Source organism: Triticum aestivum, chromosome 3B (genome assembly GCF_018294505.1).
Source record: "Triticum aestivum cultivar Chinese Spring chromosome 3B, IWGSC CS RefSeq v2.1, whole genome shotgun sequence".
Classification (NCBI taxonomy): domain Eukaryota; kingdom Viridiplantae; phylum Streptophyta; class Magnoliopsida; order Poales; family Poaceae; genus Triticum; species Triticum aestivum.
The window spans coordinates 723,407,160-723,427,385 of record NC_057801.1 but is presented as its reverse complement, the minus strand read 5'-3'; the positions used below and the strand labels follow the sequence as shown (position 1 = coordinate 723,427,385).

The 20,226-nt window shown below is 46.5% G+C and overlaps 1 protein-coding gene and 1 long non-coding RNA gene across 4 annotated transcripts; one reads left to right on the top strand and one right to left on the bottom strand.

Moving 5' to 3' along the window:
* Positions 1-9,067: 9,067 nt before the first annotated feature.
* LOC123072019 (UPF0481 protein At3g47200) lies at positions 9,068-13,288 on the top strand. Its single transcript, XM_044495586.1, has 2 exons — positions 9,068-9,796; positions 12,508-13,288. The coding sequence occupies exons 1-2, from the start codon at positions 9,164-9,166 to the stop codon at positions 13,210-13,212; spliced, it is 1,338 nt and encodes a 445-aa protein (XP_044351521.1). The 5' UTR covers positions 9,068-9,163; the 3' UTR covers positions 13,213-13,288.
* LOC123072020 (uncharacterized) lies at positions 10,460-15,202 on the bottom strand. Of its 3 annotated transcripts, XR_006434788.1 has the most exons (4): positions 14,821-15,202; positions 14,276-14,604; positions 13,610-14,085; positions 10,460-10,833 (listed from the first exon to the last, which is right to left on the bottom strand). It is a non-coding gene; the product is annotated as an uncharacterized lncRNA (long non-coding RNA). The 3 variants fall into 3 exon arrangements; XR_006434787.1 differs by having other exon boundaries at positions 13,610-14,139; positions 14,276-15,202; XR_006434786.1 differs by having other exon boundaries at positions 14,276-15,202.
* Between the last annotated feature and the right edge of the window lie 5,024 nt (positions 15,203-20,226).

Sequence of the window (20,226 nt, the reverse complement as noted above, 5' to 3'; positions counted from 1 at the left end):
CCCAAGGGGGGCACACCAGCCCACCAGGGGCTGGTTCCCACGCCTCCTCAGACTATGGGGACCTCCGGGATAGGCGAACCAACCCGATGGACCCCCGGGACCCTTCCGGTGGTCCCGGTACAATACCGATGACCCCCGAAACTTTCCCAGTGGCCGAAACTGGACTTCCTATATATAAATCTTTACCTCCAGACCACTCCAGAACTCCTCGTGACGTCCGGGATCTCATCCGGGACTCCGAATAATGTTTGGGTTACCGCATACTATTATCTCTACAACCCTAGCATCATCGAACCTTAAGTGTGTAGACCCTACGGGTTCGGGAACCATGCAGACATGACCGAGACAATTCTCCGGCCAACAACCAACAGCGGGGTATAGATACCCATGTTGGCTCCCACATGTTCCACGATGATCTCATCGGATGAACCACGATGTCGAGGATTCAATCAATCCCGTATTCAATTCCCTTTGTCTAGCGGTATAGTACTTGCCCGAGATTCGATCGTCGGTATCCCGATACCTTCTTCAATCTCGTTACCGGCAAGTCTCTTTACTCGTTCCGTAACACATCATCCCGTGATCAACCCCTTGGTCACATTGTGCACATTATGATAATGTCCTACCGAGTGGGCCCAGAGGTACCTCTCCGTCACACGGAGTGACAAATCCCAGTCTTGATTCGTGCCAACCCAACAGACACTTTCGGAGATACCCGTAGTGCACCTTTATAGCCACCCAGTTACGTTGTGACGTTTGGTACACCCAAAGCATTCCTACGGTATCCGGGAGTTGCACAATCTCATGGTCTAAGGAAATGATACTTGGCATTAGAAAAGCTATAGCATACGAACTATACAATCTTTGTGCTAGGCTTAGGATTGGGTCTTGTCCATCACATCATGCTCCTAATGATGTGATCCCGTTATCAACGACATCCAATGTCCATGGTCAGGAAACCGTAACCATCTATTGATCAACGAGCTAGTCAACTAGAGGCTTACTAGGGACATGGTGTTGTCTATGTACCCACACATGTATCTGAGTTTCCTATCAATACAATTATAGCATGGATAATAAATGATTATCATGAACAAGGAAATATAATAATAATAACTAATTTATTATTTCCTCTAGGGCATATTTCCAACAGTCTCCCACTTGCACTACAGTCAATAATCTAGTTCACATCGCCATGTGATTAACACTCACAGGTCACATTGCCATGTGACCAACATCAAAGAGTTTACTAGTGTCACTAAACTAGTTCACATCATCATGTGATTAAGACTCAATGAGTTCTAGGGTTTGATCATGTTTTGCTTGTGAGAGAGGTTTTAGTCAACGGGTCTGCAATATTCAGATCCGTATGTACTTTGCAAATCTCTAGGTCATATTGTAAATGCTGCTTCCACGCTCCACTTGGAGCTATTCCAAATGGTCGCTCCACTATACATATCCGGTTTGCTACTCAGAGTCATTCGGATAGGTGTTAAAGCTTGCATCGATGTAACCCTTTACGCCGAACTCTTTATCACCTCCATAATCGAGAAACATATCCTTATTCCTCTAAGGATAATTTTGACTGCTATCTGGTGATCCACTCCTTGATCACCTTTGTACCCTCTTGCCAGGTATGTAGCAAGGCACACATCAGGTGCGGTACACAGCATAGCATACTGTAGAGCCTACGTCTAAAGCATAGGGGACAACCTTCGTCCTTTCTCTCTTTTCTTCTGTGGTCGAGCTTTAAGTCTTAACTTCGTACCTTACAACTCAGGCAAGAACTCCTTCTTTGACTGATCCATCTTGAACACCTTCAAGATCATGTCAAGGTATGTGCTCATTTGAAAGTACCATTTAGCGTTTTTGATCTATCCTCATAGATCTTGATGCTCAACGTTCAAGCAGCTTAATCTAGGTTTTCTATTGAAAAACACTTTTCAAATATCCCTATATGCTTTCCAGAAATTCTACATCATTTCTGATCAACAATATGTCAACAACATATACTCATCAGAAATTCTATAGTGCTCCCACTCACTTCTTTGGAAATACAAGTTTCTCATAAACTTTGTATAAACCCAAAATCTTTGATCATCTTATCAAAGTGTATATTCCAACTCCGAGATGCTTACTCCAGTCCATGGAAGGATCGCTGGAGCTAGCATACCTTTTAGCATCCTTAGGATCGACAAAACCTTTCTGATTGTATCACATACAACCTTTCCTTACGAAAACTGGTAAGGAAACTCGTTTTGACATCCATCTGCCAGATTTCATAAATGCAACTGATGTTAACATGAGTCCGACGGACTTAAGCATCGCTACGGATGAGAAAATCTCATCGTAGTCAACTCCTTGAACTTGTGAAAAAAAACTCTTCGCCACAAGTCGAGCTTCATAGACGGTGACATTACCGTCCACGTCCGTCTTCTTCTTAAAAAATGCATTTATCTCAATGGCTTGCCGATCATCGGGCAAGTCCACCAAAGTCCATGCTTTGTTCTGATACATGGATCCTATCACGGATTTCATGGCTTCTAACCATTTGTCGAAATATGGGCCCACCATCACTTCTCCATAGCTCGTAGGTTCATTGTTGTCTAGCAACATGACCTTCAAGACAGGATTACTGTACCACTCTGAAGTACTACGCATCCTTGTCACCCGACGAGGTACGGTAGTGACTTGATCCAAAACTTCATGATCACTATCATAAGCTTCTACTTCAATTGGTGTAGGTGCCACAGGAACAACTTCCTGTGCCCTGACACACTAGTTGAAGTGATGGTTCAATAACCTCATCAAGTCTCCACCATCCTCCCACTCAATTTTCGAGACAAACTTTTCCTCAAGAAAGGACCTGATTCAAGAAACAATCCCTATTGCTTTCGGATCTGAATTAGGAGGTATACCCAACTGTTTGGGTGTCCTATGAAGATGCATTTCATCTGCTTTGGGTTCGAGCTTATCAACCTGAAACTTTTCACATAAGCGTCGCAGCCCCAAACTTTTAAGAAACGACAACTTAGGTTTCTCCAAACCATAGTTCAAACGGTGTCGTCTCAACGGAATTACGTGGTGCCTTATTAAAGTGAGTGCGGTTGTCTCTAATGCCTAACCCATGAACGATAGTGGTAATTCGATAAGAGACATCATGGTACGCACCATATCCAATAGGGTGCAACTATGATGTTCAGACACACCATCACACTATGGTGTTCCAGGCGGTATTAATTGTGAAACAATTTCCACAATGTCTTAATTGCGTGCCAAAGCTCGTAACTCAGATACTCATCTCTATGATCATATCATAGACATGTTATCCTCTTGTCACGATGATCTTTAACTTCACTCTGAAATTACTTGAACCATTCAATAATTCAGACTTGTGTTTCATCAAGTAAATATACTCAGTATCTACTCAAATCATCCGTGAAGTATGAACATAACGATATCCACTGCGTGCCTCAGCACTCATTGGACTGCACACATCAAAATGTATTACTTCCAACAAGTTGCTTTCTTGTTCCATTTTACTGAAAACGAGGCTTTCAGTCATCTTGCCCATGTGGTGTGATTTGCATGTCTCAAGTGATTCAAAATCAAGTGAGTCCAAACGGTCCATTTGCATGGAGTTTCTTCATGCATATACACCAATAGACATGGTTCGCATGTCTCAAACTTTTCAAAAACGAGTGAGTCCAAAGATCCATCAACATGGAGCTTCTTCATGCGTTTTATACCAATATGACTTACATGGCAGTGCCACAAGTAGGTGGTACTATCATTACTATCTTATATCTTTTGGCATGAACATGTGTATCATTATGATCGAGATTCAATAAACCATTCATTTTAGGTGCAAGACCATTGAAGGTATTATTCAAATAAACAGAGTAACCATTATTCTCCTTAAATGAATAACCGTATTGCGATAGACATAATCCAATCATGTCTATGCTCAACGCAAACACCAAATAACAATTATTTAGGTTTAACACCAATCTCGATGGTAGAGGGAGCGTGCGATGCTTGATCACATCAAGCTTGGAAAAACTTCCAACACATATCGCCAGCTCACCTTTAGCTAGTCTCCGTTTACTCCGCAGCCTTTTATTTCGAGTTACTAACACTTAGCAACCGAACCGGTATCTAATACCCTGGTGCTACTAGGAGTACTAGTAAAGTACACATTAACATAATGTATATCCAATATACTTCTATCGACCTTGCCAGCCTTCTCATCTACCAAGTATCTAGGGTAATTTTGCTCAAGTGGATGTTCCCCTTATTACAGAAGCACTTAGTCTCGGGTTTGGGTTCAACCTTGGGTTTCTTCACTAGAGCAGCAGCTGATTTGCCGTTTCATGAAGTATCCCTTCTTGCCCTTGCCCTTCTTGAAACTAGTGGTTTCACCAACCATCAACAATTGATGCTCCTTCTTGATTTCTACTTTCGCGGTGTCAAACATCGTGAATATCTCAAGGATCATCATATCTATCCCTGATATGTTATAGTTCATCACGAAGCTCTAGCAGCTTGGTGGCAATGACTTTGGAGAAACATCACTATCTCATCTGGAAGATCAACTCCTACTCGATTCAAGTGATTGTTGTACTCAGACAATCTGAGCACAAGCTCAACGATTGAGCTTTTCTCCCTTAGTTTGCAGGCTAAGAAAATCGTCGGAGGTCTTATACCTCTTGACGTGGGCACGAGCCTGAAATCCCAATTTCAGCCCTCGAAACATCTCATATGTTTCGCGATGTTTCGAAATCGTCTTCGGTGCCTCAACTCTAAACCGTTTAACATTACTGAACTATCACGTAGTTATCAAAACGTGTGTGTCAGATGTTCGCAACATCCACAGACGACGTTCGAGGTTCAGCACACTGAGCGGTGCATTAAGGTCATAAGCCTTCTACGAAGCAAGGAGGACAATCCTCAGTTTACAGACCTAGTCCACATAATTGCTACTATTAACTTTCAACTGAATTTTCTTTAGGAACATATCTAAAACAATAGAACTAAAGTGCGAGCTTACAACATAATTTGCAAAGATCTTTTGACTATGTTCAGGATAATTAAGTTCATCTTATGAACTCCCACTCAGATAGACATCCCTCTAGTCATCTAAGTGATTACATGATCTGAGTCAACTAGGCCGTGTCCGATCATCACGTGAGACGGACTAGTCAACGTCGGTGAACATCTTCATGTTGATCGTATCTTCTATACGACTCATGCTCGACCTTTCGGTCTTCCGTGTTCCGAGGCCATGTCTGTACATGCTAGGCTCGTTAAGTCAACCTAAGTGTTTCGCGTGTGTAAATCTGGCTTACACCCGTTGTATGTGAACATTAGAATCTATCACACCCGATCATCACGTGGTGCTTCGAAACAACGAACTTTCGCAACGGTGCACAGTTAGGGGAACACTTTCTTGAAATTTTAATGAGGGATCATCTTATTTACTACCGTCGTTATAAGAAAATAAGATGCATAAACATGATAAACATCACATGCAATCAAAAGTGACATGATATGGCCGATATCATTTTGCTCCTTTTGATCTCCATCTTCGGGGCTCCATGATCATCATCGTCACCGACATGACACAATGATCTCCATCATCGTGTCTCCATGAAGTTGTCTCGCCAACTATTACTTCTACTACTATGGCTAACGGTTTAGCAATAAAGTAAAGTAATTACATGGCGTTGTTCATTGACACGCAGGTCATACAATAAATTAAGACAACTCCTATGGCTCCTGCCGGTTGTCATACTCATCGACATGCAAGTCGTGATTCCTATTACAAGAACATGATCAATCTCATACATCACATATATATTCATCACAATCTTTTTGGCCATATCACATCACATAGCATACCCTGCAAAAACAAGTTAGACGTCCTCTAATTGTTGTTTGCATGTTTTACGTGGCTGCTATGGGTTTCTAGCAAGAACGTTTCTTACCTACGCAAAAACCACAACGTGATATGTCAATTGCTATTTACCCTTCATAGGGACCCTTTTTATCGAATCCGATCCGACTAAAGTGGGAGAGACTGGCACCCGCTAGCCACCTTATGCAACAAGTGCATGTCAGTCGGTGGAACCTGTCTCACGTAAGTGTACGTGTAAGGTCGGTCCGGGCCGCTTCATCCCACAATACCGTCGAAACAAGATTGGACTACTAACGGTAAGCATATTGAACGAAAATCAACGCCCACAACAACTTGTGTTCTACTCGTGCATAGGAACTACGCATAGACCTAGCTCATGATGCCACTGTTGGGGAACGTAGCAGAAATTCAAAAAAATTCTACGCATCACCAAGATCAATCTATGGAGTAATCTAGCAACGAGGGGAAGGAGAGTGCATCTACATACCCTTGTAGATCGCTAAGCGGAAGCGTTCAAGTGAACGGGGTTGATGGAGTCGTACTCGTCGTGATCCAAATCACCGATGATCCTAGCGCCGAACGGACGGCACCTCCGCGTTCAACACACATACGGTTGGGAGAGACATCTCCTCCTTCTTGATCCAGCAAGGGGAGGAGAGGTTGATGGAGATCCAACGGCACGACGGCATGGTGGTGGAAGTAGCGGGATCCCGGCAGGGCTTCGCCAAGCGCAAGCGGGGAGGAAGAGGTGTCAAGGGAGGGAGGGAGGCGCCAGGGACTCAGGTGCGGCTGCCCTCCCTCCCCTCCACTATATATAGGGGCCTAGGGGGGCGTCGGCCCCTTGTAGATCCCATCTAGGGAGGGGGCGGCTGCCCTAGGGGTGGCCTTGCCTCCAAGCCAAGTGGAGGCGCCCCCACCCCTTAGGGTTTCTAACCCTAGGCACATGAGAGGCCCAAGGGGGGCACACGAGCCCACCAGAGGCTGGTTCCCACGCCCCCTCAGCCTATAGGGCCCTCCGGGATAGGTGGCCCCACCCTGTGGACCCCCGGGACCCTTCCGGTGGTCCCGCTACAATACTGATGACCCCTGAAACTTTTCCGGTGGCCGAAACTGGACTTCCTATATATAAATCTTTACCTCCGAACCACTCCGGAACTCCTCGTGACGTCCGGGATCTCATCCGGGACTCCGAACAATATTCGGGTTACCGCATACTATTATCTCTACAACCCTAGCGTCACCGAACCTTAAGTGTGTAGACCCTACGGGTTCGGGAACGATGCAGACATGACCGAGACAATTCTCCGGCCAACAACCAATAGCGGGATCTGGATACCCATGTTGGCTCCCACATGTTCCACGATGATCTTATTGGATGAACCACGATGTCGAGGATTCAATCAATCCCGTATTTAATTCCCTTTGTCTAGCGGTATAGTACTTGCCCGAGATTCGATCGTCGGTATCCCGATACCTTGTTCAATCTCGTTACCGGCAAGTCTCTTTACTCATTCCGTAACACATCATCCCGTGATCAACCCCTTGGTCACATTGTGCACATTATGATGATGTCCTACCGAGTGGGCCTAGAGATACCTCTCCGTCACACGGAGTGACAAATCCCAGTCTCGATTCGTGCCAACCCAACAGACACTTTCGGAGATACCCGTAGTGCACCTTTATAGCCACCCAGTTACGTTGTGACGTTTGGTACACCCAAAGCATTCCTACGGTATCCGGGAGTTGCACAATCTCATGGTCTAAGGAAATGATACTTGACATTAGAAAAGCTATAGCATACGAACTACACGATCTTTGTGCTAGGCTTAGGATTGGGTCTTGTCCATCACATCATTCTCCTAATGATGTGATCCCGTTATCAACGACATCCAATGTCCATGGTCAGGAAACCGTAACCATCTATTGATCAACGAGCTAGTCAACTAGAGGCTTACTAGGGACATGGTGTTGTCTATGTACCCACACATGTATCTGAGTTTCCTATCAATACAATTATAGCACGGATAACAAACGATTATCATGAACAAGGAAATATAATAATAATAACTAATTTATTATTGCCTCTAGGGCAATATTTCCAACAGGACGCACACGCGAAAGTGCGTCGCTCCGCGGACTGGGAGCACGTCGATGTCGAGCGGAGCCTCCTGAAGCCAAGCGGAGTCGTCGGCGATGAACGTGAGCGCGCCGAGACGGATCTCGCGGCCCTCAACCAGAACTCCGCCTGAAACCATGATGAAGGTGATCGGAAAAATCGCAACTTCTCCAATAAGTCGTTAAGACACCTGCCCCACGATGGGCGCCAACTGTCGTGGTTCTAAGTCTGACAGTAGTGTAGGGGGGTAGGTATGGAGAGGCAAGATCCTAGCTAAGAGTAGTTGTATACACAAAGGGTTTACGATTTCAAGCCCTTCTCGGAGGAAGTAACAGCCCTACGTCTCGGAGCCCGGAGGCGGTCGACTGGTATTATGTGTGTATGAGTTACAGGGGTGTGAACCCTTTACACTGAGGAGGGGGTGGCTTATATAGAGTCCGCCAGACCCCTTGTGATGTATGTAACTAGCTTTTTGCTGCTTGTTTACAGTCAGAACTTTCTCTATTTTTATCTTGCTTTTGCGTGGGGTGTACAGTACAAAAAAGTCATTTTAGAACACGGGCATACCACATACCAGTGAGCACATTCATATTGCTATGTAGGGTTTGCTTTAGTACTTGAGTGACTCTCATCCTCTCAAAGAGTCAAACTGGAAACTCCCTTTACAGCAGGAACGCGTAATCAGATTTGTACACCTATTGAAACTTTTGCACTGGATGCCGGTTACTCGTTGTTTACTTGGTTATCTCTTCTCTTGACAGTGGAACCGGGCATAAAGTCAGTATCAGTAAGAAAAAATGGTGGTCGTGTCACTGCATTATTGGGGCCGGCCAGATTTGCTTTTCCGCCGATATACCATAAATAATCCACAGACAAGGTTAGGTTACTGCCGAAAGGAGCGCCTATGGTGGAGGGAGCCCACGCAAGAAATTCCTTGTCCTCAGCGAAGACGATCATCGGCATCGGTAGCGTGCCCTTCCAGTCCATCGGTGTGGGCGCCACCCGACCAATTGCAACTTGCCTGCCGGCCCCTTCTCTATAGCGACAGTGCAGCGACCTTTCAGACAGAGCTCAGCTCAGTGCCCCAGTGAGCTGAACCGAGTCCAGTCTCCAGAGTAATCCATTCATTAATGGGGGAGGCGACGGCGACGGTGGAGGCAGAGGCGCCTGTGAGCAGCTGGGTGGTGGAGATGGAGAAGACGATCGGCGAGATGAACATCGACCCGGCGGCGGAGATGGCGCGGTGGAAGCGCCACTCCATCTACCGCGTGCCGGAGCGGATCAAGAACCTGCACAACAGCAAGGCGTACCAGCCGGAGCTGGTCTCGCTGGGGCCCTTCCACCACGGCGACCCGGAGCTGCTCCCCATGGAGGAGCACAAGCGCCGCGCCGTGGTGCACCTGGTGAAGCGCTCGGGGCGGCCGCTGCGGGAGTTCGTGGCCGCCGTGGCCGAGGTGGCGCAGCAGCTGCAGGACGCCTACAAGGACCTCGGCGACGAGTGGCGCGGCGCCGAGGGCGGCGGCACGGAGCGCTTCGTGCAGCTGATGGTCACCGACGGCTGCTTCCTGGTGGAGGCGATGCGGATGGACGCGCTGCGGGGCAAGGTGCACGAGGAGTACGCGCCCAACGACCCCGTCTTCAGCAAGTACGGCTACCTCTACCTGTGGAACTACATCCAGTCCGACATGGTCGTCGTCGAGAACCAGCTGCCGCTGCTCCTCCTCCAGAGGCTTCTCATTGTCCTCGATCATCACAAATATCAGGTACTAGTTTTCCCTCCTTCCTTCATCCATCCCCCTTGGAGCAGTTTCTTTCCGTCCGTAGTTTGCCAATGAAATCCCGATCCACCAGATTCAAACCGGCAATAATGACTTCACTGATAGATTTACTTAAAGCACTACTGGTATCGTTGATGCGATCTGGCATTGGAGTAGTAGTTGGATTTGACAATAATGTCTTCGCCTAGTAATAGATTTATTCAAAGAATTGATTCGACTGAGTGGATTGGTTGCTGGATTCAGTTTAAGTGGCGCAGAAGGCATCGCTCAGTTAGTGTCGTTGCATGCCGACCTGGACAGGAACAGAAGGAGACATGACATGCTTGATTGGCAGGCTGCAACGGGAGCCAGCCAAACGTTTGTGTGAAAGTGATATCATACTTGAAACTCTGAAAGAGAGGCAGAGAGCTAATTGAAAGATATTATCACGCACGGACAAACAGAGGCAGTATGAAATACACGTGGATATTCACATACTAATAAACAACTTGATGCCGGGAAAGTAGAACCGTTGTTTATGTTTTTTTGTTGTGGCCTTCCTTCCGGCATCTAGTACAAGTAAGACTTTTTCTTGATTACTATAATGATGAAAAGGCTTGAACACTTGTGGGATTGATAAAGGATAAAATATTTCACATTGGCCACTTATTTATTCAGTACATATTAATAATCATTACAACTTTGTACGCGTGTAAACATCCGTTTGAGTGACAGGTAATATGGATCAGAGGGAGTACAGCTTTGTACCCTGCGCCAATCTCCACTACTGATTTTTAGCTATCAGGACCATACTCCTGATCAGATCGATAGAGCGCCATCTTCCAAATCCCAGCACCAGCACAGTTGTTCTCTTCTTCAAGCTGAGCCGAGCCGAGCCGGGGACATTCCCTCGCCTTGGTCTCCATGATCCTGAGGCATTTGTCCAGCACCAGGATATCTCATATCTTTCTTCCGCCGGAGTGACAGCCATCTTTTGAGCAAGCGCAACAGGCGTTGCCGCATCATCTGCAAACCAGACCAAACTGCACGGCCAAAGAATATGTCATTTCTCAGTTTCCAAGTGGTCCACAACTCAATCCACAAGAAATCATGTAAGCTAAAGCCTCTTTTCTTATTACACAACCAAGGACTTGCAACATTAACATAGCTGTCAAGCACAAGAGGAACATCAACTGTGACTCCCACTTCTTTCCAGGGTAGTGTCAATAACATCACATTCAAAGAGACGGTGGCAAGTTTCTAATCTACAGCACAATGAGTATCTTTTATCAGGGATGTCTTGTCTCTCACACAAATTGTCTCTAGTGAGCAATTTATTGTGTGACAAGAGCCTGTACCCTGGGGCGAATGATGGGTAATTTTCAAACAGCAGGGACAAAGATGGGGGTACTCCCCCCCCCCCCCCCCCCTAAAATTAATCACTAGTACATAAAGAAACTGCGACTATGCAGGCCAGAACCATGTAATTGCCAGACCATCTCGCCCGGACAATCTGTACAAGGTCTTCCTGTTGCTGCATAAGTTTAGCATCAAAGCTCCTCCCAAAAGAGATCTTGATTTGAACCCCATCCCAAATCTCAATAATAGTGACATTAACCTCTTTGCACACAAAATATATGTCAAAGAACTGAACAGCTAAGCTAGAATATTTGACTGACCGAAATAAAAATAGTTGCCTGTCAAGTTAATTTTACAACTACCTCCGATCGATATTACTTGTCACTCAAGTGGATGTATCCAGATGTATTTCAATGCTAGATACATCCGTTTGAGCGACAAGTAATATGGATTGGAGGGAGTAGTGATTTTACATGACGTTGTGCGATTAAAATGACATTTCTCTACGAAATTTTCAATACTTCCAACTAGATTAATTTTTTCTTTGCAGTTGAACTAGATTAAACATTAACTACTCCCTCCGTCCCATAAATATAAGAGCATTTTTGACATTCAAAAACGCTCTTATATTATGGAACGGAGGGAGTAGTATATAAAATTATACATATACTCCCTCCGTCGGAAATACTTGTCATCAAAATGGATGAAAATGCATGGTTGCGCACGCCTACTTGTTGCTGTACTGGTCTTCATTGACTGGTCTCGGCAACAGGGATGAAAATACTTGTCCAGGTCGTCTTTGGCCGGATGTGGTGACGATAGCGCGAGAACCTTATTCCTTCTTGAAGGTGTTGCTGCAGAAGAAGTCGACTTGGTCGTAGGTGTTTATTTGATATCTTTTGTAATGGTCCGGTCGTGTCTGTTTTGTTTTGTACTCTGCTTACTAATTAATAAAAATGGATTTGTGCATCATAATGATGCAGAGGCCAAGGGTTTGAACTTCCTTTTTGAAAAATTGGTTGTGCACTGGGGCGTAGAAACTCATTCCTGTCAAATTCATATTCCAGTTTGACGAGTTATTTTTTCAGGGGTATTTCTTTTAGATGTAGAATTAGAATTCAAGCATACCACCATGTTTGCTCTAAGAACTTGAAAATTCATATGGTCATCGAATAAAAAAGAGATAGCTATACTCTCGGCCTTGAGGTGGCTTAAAGTTGTCATAATGCAGATTAATCAGAACATTATATATTGAACCTGTTAATATTATTACAAAGATATCATAGTCGGATCATACACACGATGGAGATCAGAACAACCTTGTTAGTTCTAACTTTATGTCTAACTAATTTTTATAGAACGCTTCACGAGTGAGCAGGTTGGTGCTTGATTCTCTATGTCCGTGGCGGAGACACTTGGTTGGCATCAATCACCTTGGGCTCCACCCTCTCGACATCTTGTACACAAGCCTCACCCACGGCGACCATCAAGAGCGCACCGGATCGACGGCGTATGTCATGCCCTCGGCGATGGAGATCTACGAGGCCGGAATCCATTTCAGGGTGAGCGATACCGACAGCCTCCTCGACGTCCACTTCGAACGTGGCAAGCTAAGCATGCCGGCGATCAGGGTCGATGACAGGACCGAGAAGAAGTTTCTGAACCTGATGGCGTTCGAGCGGCTCCACCCCGGCGCTGGCAACGACGTGACGGCTTACGTGATCTTCATGGACAACATCATCAGCTCGGCCAAAGACGTGGCGCTGCTGAGATCCAAAAACATTATCGAGTGTGGGCTGGGCAGCGACGAGGAGGTGGTCAAGCTACTCAACAACACGCTCAACAAAGGGGGAGTGATGAGCCCATCTAGCAGGCTACACGATGTGCAACGGCGGGTGAAGGCCCAATGCACGATGAGGAGGAACAAGTGGCGAGCCAATTTCATACAGAGGTACCTAAGGAATCCTTGGGTGTTTATCTCCCTCGTAGCCGCCGTCGTCCTACTTGTGGCCACTCTATTGCAGACTGTGTATACTGTTTTGCCCTTCTATAAGATTATTTAGTACCACCTGAATATGCCATGTAAGCTGGCTAATATTGAAGCATATATTTTTTGTCCAATTTGGTTCGTGGACTCTCTCCCTGGTTTGTTTTATGAGTACCTACCTTGTCCCAAAATCTGAGGCCATATGCATCCCACCACCACCACGGCACTGCGGATCAGAGTTACTGGTGTTTGGGGGAAGCGGCAGACATGCAATGTGTGCTCGAAGGACTGACATACTTGCATGATCTCAACTGTCGTTTGCTGCTCAAGCTCAATGCAAAAGTACTACGGATACTTTTGATTTGGGAAATTAAATTCAGAATTCCTAAAAAGCAGTACTATGGTGAGAAAAATAACTCTAGAGACTGCAAAAATAGCTCGTGGAAACTACAAAGCTCATCCAAGGAGCGCACCTTATTATTCATATTGAACATTTGATCGTATCTCCTTCTGTTTTGATTCAATGCGGGTGCTCAGCATGGGACCTGAAAAATCTGACATCATCATCGGTATAACAATTAACAAACAAAATGAACATATCGTGCCTTCAAAACTCGTGAAGTTCAGGTTCAATGTAAGGACAAGATGCAGGTAAAACTGATATCATATCAATCTGATACGAGGAAGCAAGGCAGTCAAGTGCTTGTGTGACTTCCTTGAAAATGTTCAGAGTGTGCACTGCATACTATGGACGATGGCCATGGAATCCATTTTTTTTATTTTTTTTGGAAATGGAGGCGTACCCCCGGCCTCTGCATCCTAACGATGCATGCAGCCATGGAATCCAAATAATGAACATATCCTATCTATAAGGAGTATTGCACTGTGCAGCAAAATCAGCTGTTCCTGTTAACGCGTTCTGCAACCGTTGGAGTTTTTGAGCCAGCCCCTGACAAGTGACAAGAACACTATGTCATTTTTGGCAGGAAGTTTTTGTTAAAACCTGTGGAAACAGATAGAAAACATAAATCACAGAGACAAAAGAAAATAGTACTCAAGTTCTGGGTGTTACTGACTCATTATTGGTTTGACAGGTACATGAGGGTCTAAGGTGTATTGATGGAATAACTTTTCTTCACCTTTAAAGTACCCGATAGATCATTAATGTTTGAAGAGTCTTCAGTCATGTCCGGCAGATTAAAGCTTGCCACTTTGCATAAAAACTAATGATGCTAGCAATACGAATGTCTTGAGTCCTTTTGTCCCAAGCAAATTGGGGTTGGCTAGAGATGAAACCCAACAAAAAACCGTGACAAAGATATCAGAATAATTCCAACTATCATGCCATAAGTGGAAAGAGAAAAGGATCACCAAAGTTAAGTAGTACTCCACCTAGCACGAATTCTGAGATTTACAATTGGCCTGCAAGTCACCCAATACAGGCTTTCTTTGTGATCGCCTTGCAACACTGCAGCCGGTCAACATTAACCATCAGAAAGCTAAATCAGTAACCAAATGTTGAGCCCCAGTTCATCTTAACCAAATGTTCAAACATAGAGCAGAGATGTTCAACTGGAGTACAAATAATAGTAACACCTAGGCTATCTGACCAACTGAGATGTCGCATTCTAGCAAAGCAACCAAGGGGTGGGCAGCAATGACGCCATGAACTAACGATCCTCACCAGAGGCAGATCCATCATCCGGGGCGCATCAAGCGGCGTGAAGGAGCGCCGCGGCTGCCTCCGACTCCGACCCCGTCTGCAACCACCCGCCGGTATACGCGAGGAATGCGACGGACAGGACAGGAGGGCGAACGAATCAATTCATAGGAGAAGGAGGGGATTCTGGCGCTCCCGTTCCCGTCCATGAGGCGCAGCGGAGCATGGTCGCCATACGGATCCGGGGAAGAGGAGAAGGGGTCGCCGCGGCTCCTGGAGGCGGCAGATTGACGCCGAGTGCTGCCGCCGGTCATCGGAGAGTTCCCGGCGATCTAGCCTGCCAGCACGGGGAGAGGAGGAGCGGGCTTTGGTGTTTCTTCCAGTTTCCGCCTCCGCACTGCCTTGACGGAATCTACAATAGTTTCCGATGAGGAAAAACCAAATACAGGCCACCTCTTCCTGCTTTCCGCCTCCGCATTTCGTTGACAGAAAATAGAATATGTCTCGCTCAGAAAAAACCAATACAGGCCACTTGTTCCTACACATGGCCCATGTACAGCCACATAACATTTTAAAAAGTGCTCACAAGTTTTAAAAAATGTACAGAATTTCTAAAAATATTCGTTTTATAAAAAATGTTTGGATTCTTTAAATATTCACCTTTAAAATATTCATAAAATGTTTTAGTTTTATAAAACAATGTTCAAATTTTTAAAAAAGAATCACATTTTTTTAAATCAGATTTTTTATAAAATATTTATACAATACTTATAAAAATTGTTTTCTTTTTGAAAAAAGGTTCACGTTTTGCAGAACATTGTGGGCCCTAGTTGTCAGGCCATGGCCAGGAAAGGTCCATATTACAGGCTTGATGGGCCCTAGTTGTCAGGCCATGGCCAGGAAGGGAATGCATCGGCTCTTTTTGTCTCAAGGGGAAAAAAGGCATCAGCTCTTCACTCCATTGGATCCTCAAAAAAAAAAGCTCTTCACTCCATTGACTCGCTTCGATCCCCATTCTACCCAAACCCTGAATCCACGGAAACATACGCACACAATGGAAGGAGAGACGCGGCCGCCGCCGGAGCTGGATGGATTGGAGGGTGAGGCGCAGTTGGCCGCGGTGGCGTGTGTCTCCAAGGTGCTCGGCGATGAGAACCTCCTGACGGAGATCATCGTCCGCGTCGGCTGCCCCACCAGCATCGTCCGCGCCGCCAGAGTCTGCAGGCTCTGGCTCAGCCACGCCTCCGACTGCGCCTTCCTCCGCCGTTTCCGCGAGCTCCACCCGCCCAGGCTCCTCGGCTTCTACGGTTCTACCTCGAGCAAAGGGAGTGTCCGGACGCTGCCGCATGATTCTTCCCGATGCTGCCTCAGCCTCCGGGGGGCAAAATTTCGTGTTTTGACCCTTTTTGGAAAGTATTTCAGGATCTGACCCCTGTTTGAAATTTTTTCGAGATTTGACCCTTTTGCCTACCGTCAGGGCCTTTGGCGGTAGGGTTAGATAGCCTACCGCCACGGCCCATGGCGGTAGGAAACTTATCCACGTCAGCGCGCGGAGACGGCGCCGTCCCCCTCCGTCGCACCCTACCGCCAGGGGCCCTGGCGGTAGACTGTCTAACCATACCGCCAGGGCCGCTGGCGGTAGGGTCCGGGCAGTTATTTGCCCCGGAGCCCCCGCGCCCCTTCCCTTCTCCCCACCCCTCCCCCTCCCCCCCCCCCCCCCCCGTCGTCAGTTCTTGTTTTTCTCCCCCAAGTCGCCCCTCTCTCCCTCTCTCATCTCCTCCACTCCCCCCCTTGGATCTTCATCGATTCTTCACGTTTTGGCGGATCGAGATGGCCCCGATGAGAGAACCGTAAGCTCCTCCGATCCCTCCAATTAGTTTTTGCAAACTTGCTACTGATTCGACGCATTATTTGCTTGAAATTCCTCATGTTTTTGAACTAAGATTGATTTTTTTCACCTAAGATTGATTGTAGTTGTAGTTCTTAGTTCTTTAGTAAGTAGTGGTATTGGATATGTACTCTAATCAATAGTTCATAAGTTAGTGTGAAGATGAACCCTAGTTCATAATTTTTTTTGTTAAAAAAATTATGATGTAATGTTGATAAAGGGATGAACCCTAGTTTGATGATGCATGTGATATGATGATATGATCTAGTGTGAAGATGAACCCTAGTTTGATGATGCATGTTGATATGATGATATGAAGATGTTGTTTGGAAAATTTTGTTTAAAAATATGAAGCTATGATGTATGTTGGAGGGTTTTTTTTTGATATGATGCATGTTGATATGATTTGATCCATCATGTGTAGTAGATGTTGTTGGAGGAATATGCTTAAAATTTTATCTTGATATGATTTGAGTTCATTGTTTGTTTATGTATGCTTATGCTTATGGTGCTTTTGTTTATGAAACTCTATTAAGGCGGTCACCTCTTGCGGACAACATCGGCCCACGGTACTGCATGCTGGACTGGGCATTCGACAAGGGTCATCGTGCCCGTTTCATAGAGAACGGAGAGGTAAGTGATATGAAAGAAATTTTGATCAAAGTTCTCGGATTGATGAAAATGATTTCCTAACTTTTTGGCGTTCACTTTTTGACAGACGCTCCAGCCACTGCGCATGAGGGGTCATGGGGTTCATGGGCATATGGACTACAACGAGCGCTACGCGCCGTTCTTCAAGAGAGCCCGTCTGTTGGGTTTCGTGCTGCAGTTCAAGCGTCAGCCGCCGACGCTTGTCCACGCGGCTCTCACAGCTCTGATTGACCGTTGGAGACCGGAGACCCATTCTTTCCATCTGCCATGTGGGGAGATGACGGTGACCCTAGAGGACTGGGGGATGATTACTGCAATGCCGATCGAGGGTCATGCACTCACCGGTCGAGTGGAGAGGGCCAATTGGCAGGAGAGGGTCACCACCCTCATCGGCGACTGCCCTGGTGCCAAGAGTAACCGTACATCCGGTGTGCCATTGATCTGGCTCTCGGAGCACCGGAGGACATGCCCCCAAGGCGCAGATGAGGCGATTGTGGAGTTGTACGCGAGGGCCTATCTGTGGTATATTCTCTCGGAGGTCGTGTTTCCAGACAGCTCCGGGAACTCTGCCAACTGGGCGCTCCGGGAACTCTAACAACGAGGGCCGAGGTCCAGGGGTGGCAGCAGCCAATACGCCGAGGTATCTGTTCTTCCTAGCGGACTGGGATGCAGGGTACAGTTGGGGGACGGCATCTCTCGCCTACCTATACCGTTCGGTAAGAGAGTGTCTAATTGTGTACCTACCTACGAAAGTGTGTCCATGACATTTTCTTATATCTGATCCTCATTTGATGTTTTGCAGCTTGACGACGCAACGCAGAGGACGGGAGACAAGTCCAATATGGGTGGCTTTGTCTGGGCCTTCTCCATTTGGATGTGGGAGCGGCTGCCGGTGGGGCGTCCGGAGAAGTTGCCAAGACGCCCATGGGAAGACTATGGCGAAGAAGGCGACGAGACTCGAAACCCCACCGTAGCTTACGAGTGGGACGTTGTCAAACTCCACACGGGCCTAAACAAGACTTTGTACAAGACCTACACCAACGAGTTGGACGCTTTGACGCATACGCAAGTATATGAACTCGCACAACACCTTTCTCTTTGATTCCGCTATTGACCGAGAGTGCGAACTTACCAAGGTATATGTAATAGGTAATCTGGTGCCCGTATCGACAAGAACGAGAGTGGGCCTTTGATCTGAACGTGATGTGCGATGCGGACCGTGGTATCTGGCGGTGCATCGTGCCCATGATCTGTGTGTACGCCGTCGAGTGGCATTTCCCACAATGCGTGGCCACGCAGTTTGGGATTTATCAACATACCCCGCCGGGCCAGCCCACCGATACCGGCGGCCACGCACTACACCTGTGAGCTCTATGTTCTCCGTGAGATTATCATGTTTCTTGTTGCTTATGATGATCTCATTGCGCTTATGATGATTCTTGTTGCTTATGCCTTGCAGGATGAGCCGGCAGAAGAATCAGTCGATCACAAACTGGGGAGAGGAGCATAAGACTCATGTGACGGAGTGGAACCGATGGAGGTGGCGTAAAGACGTGGAGAGGAGAGTGACTAACTGGGATGATTACCTGGGCCGACACATGAGGTGGTACGATGATGGCCAGAAGCACCGTCTTCGTCTCAGGCCTCGATGGACGGCGGAAGACATCGCGGAGCTGGAGTGGGCTGACCCCGATGAACAGGCATACCAGACCGGCATCAGAGACATGCACAGTGGATTTAGGGAGTTTGCACCCCTCATCAACAGAGTGGTACGTTTGAACCGACGGTCGTATTTAAAATATTTTATTCGTCAACGTGACTGACTTATGCCGTTGCAGTCCGGTGAGCTGAACAGATGCATCTTTGAAGCCTCAGATGCACTAGGTCATCTTCCCGGGAGCGTACAATCTGAGACCAGAGTCAGGGGGATGATGAAGGTACAATTTCAGCCTCCTCGGAACAGATGCATCTTGTTCACTTGCAGTCAGTCGATCTGATACTTATTATGACCTTGCTTCATTGTGAGTGCAAAAGTTCGTGCAGCGTTGTCGCAAGCTGGTAGGGCTGCTTGGGTGTGCTGGAGCTGGGTCAGTTGAAGCTCATCAGCCTGTAGCCACACAGGGTATCATTGGCTCATCGAGCCATGCTCCCTCATCGTCTAGGTTGGTTGGGGAGGAGGAGGATGAGGAGGAGGAGGAGGCCACATATGAAGAAGGGTAGGAGGATGATGAGAGCAATGGGGAGGAGGAGTACGATGAAGATTATGGACCTCCAGCAACTCAAACGTCTCAAGCATCTCAGCTGCCGAAGAAGAGGAATCCGAAGACGAAGGATTTGCTGAGTCCGGAACCTTTCCAGAGACCGGTTCCTCGACGACCCAAGAAGAAGACCGAAGAGAATCGTTCAAAGAGTAACGAGGACCGTACCTCCAAGAGGGGAAGGAGCAACTGATTATGCTCTTCGATAGTTGGCTCTTTTAGTTTGGTTGAACTTTGTTTGATTGAACTTTTCTAGTGGTTGTGAAGCTACGTGGAACTATGTGTTTGCTATTTGTGGATCTATGTGTTTGCTATTTGTGAAACTATGTGGAACTCCGTTTACTAATTAGTTGAAGTTCGTTTGAAATGTTCTATGCACTTCAAATTTGTTAATGTGTATGTGATGCCCAGTTTAATTGTTTGAGATATGTGATATTGTTGTCATATTTGTGAAACTTGCTATAATATTATTGTCATATTGAATTTGGAAAGAAGCAAGCAATTGAACTTAAATTCATAAAACACAGGACCCTACCGCCAAGGACCCTGGCGGTAGGGTCAGACAGCCTACCGCCAGGGCACTTCAATTCTTCGTTACAGAATCATTACACTGAAAAAACAAGACCCTACCGC

Coding starts and splice junctions, on each gene's coding strand:
- LOC123072019 (XM_044495586.1), top strand. CDS start 9,164: ATGGGGGAGGCGACGGCGACGGTGGAGGCAGAGGCGCCTGTGAGCAGC. Junction 9,797..12,507: donor TCGATCATCACAAATATCAG/GTACTAGTTTTC, acceptor TAATTTTTATAG/AACGCTTCACGAGTGAGCAG.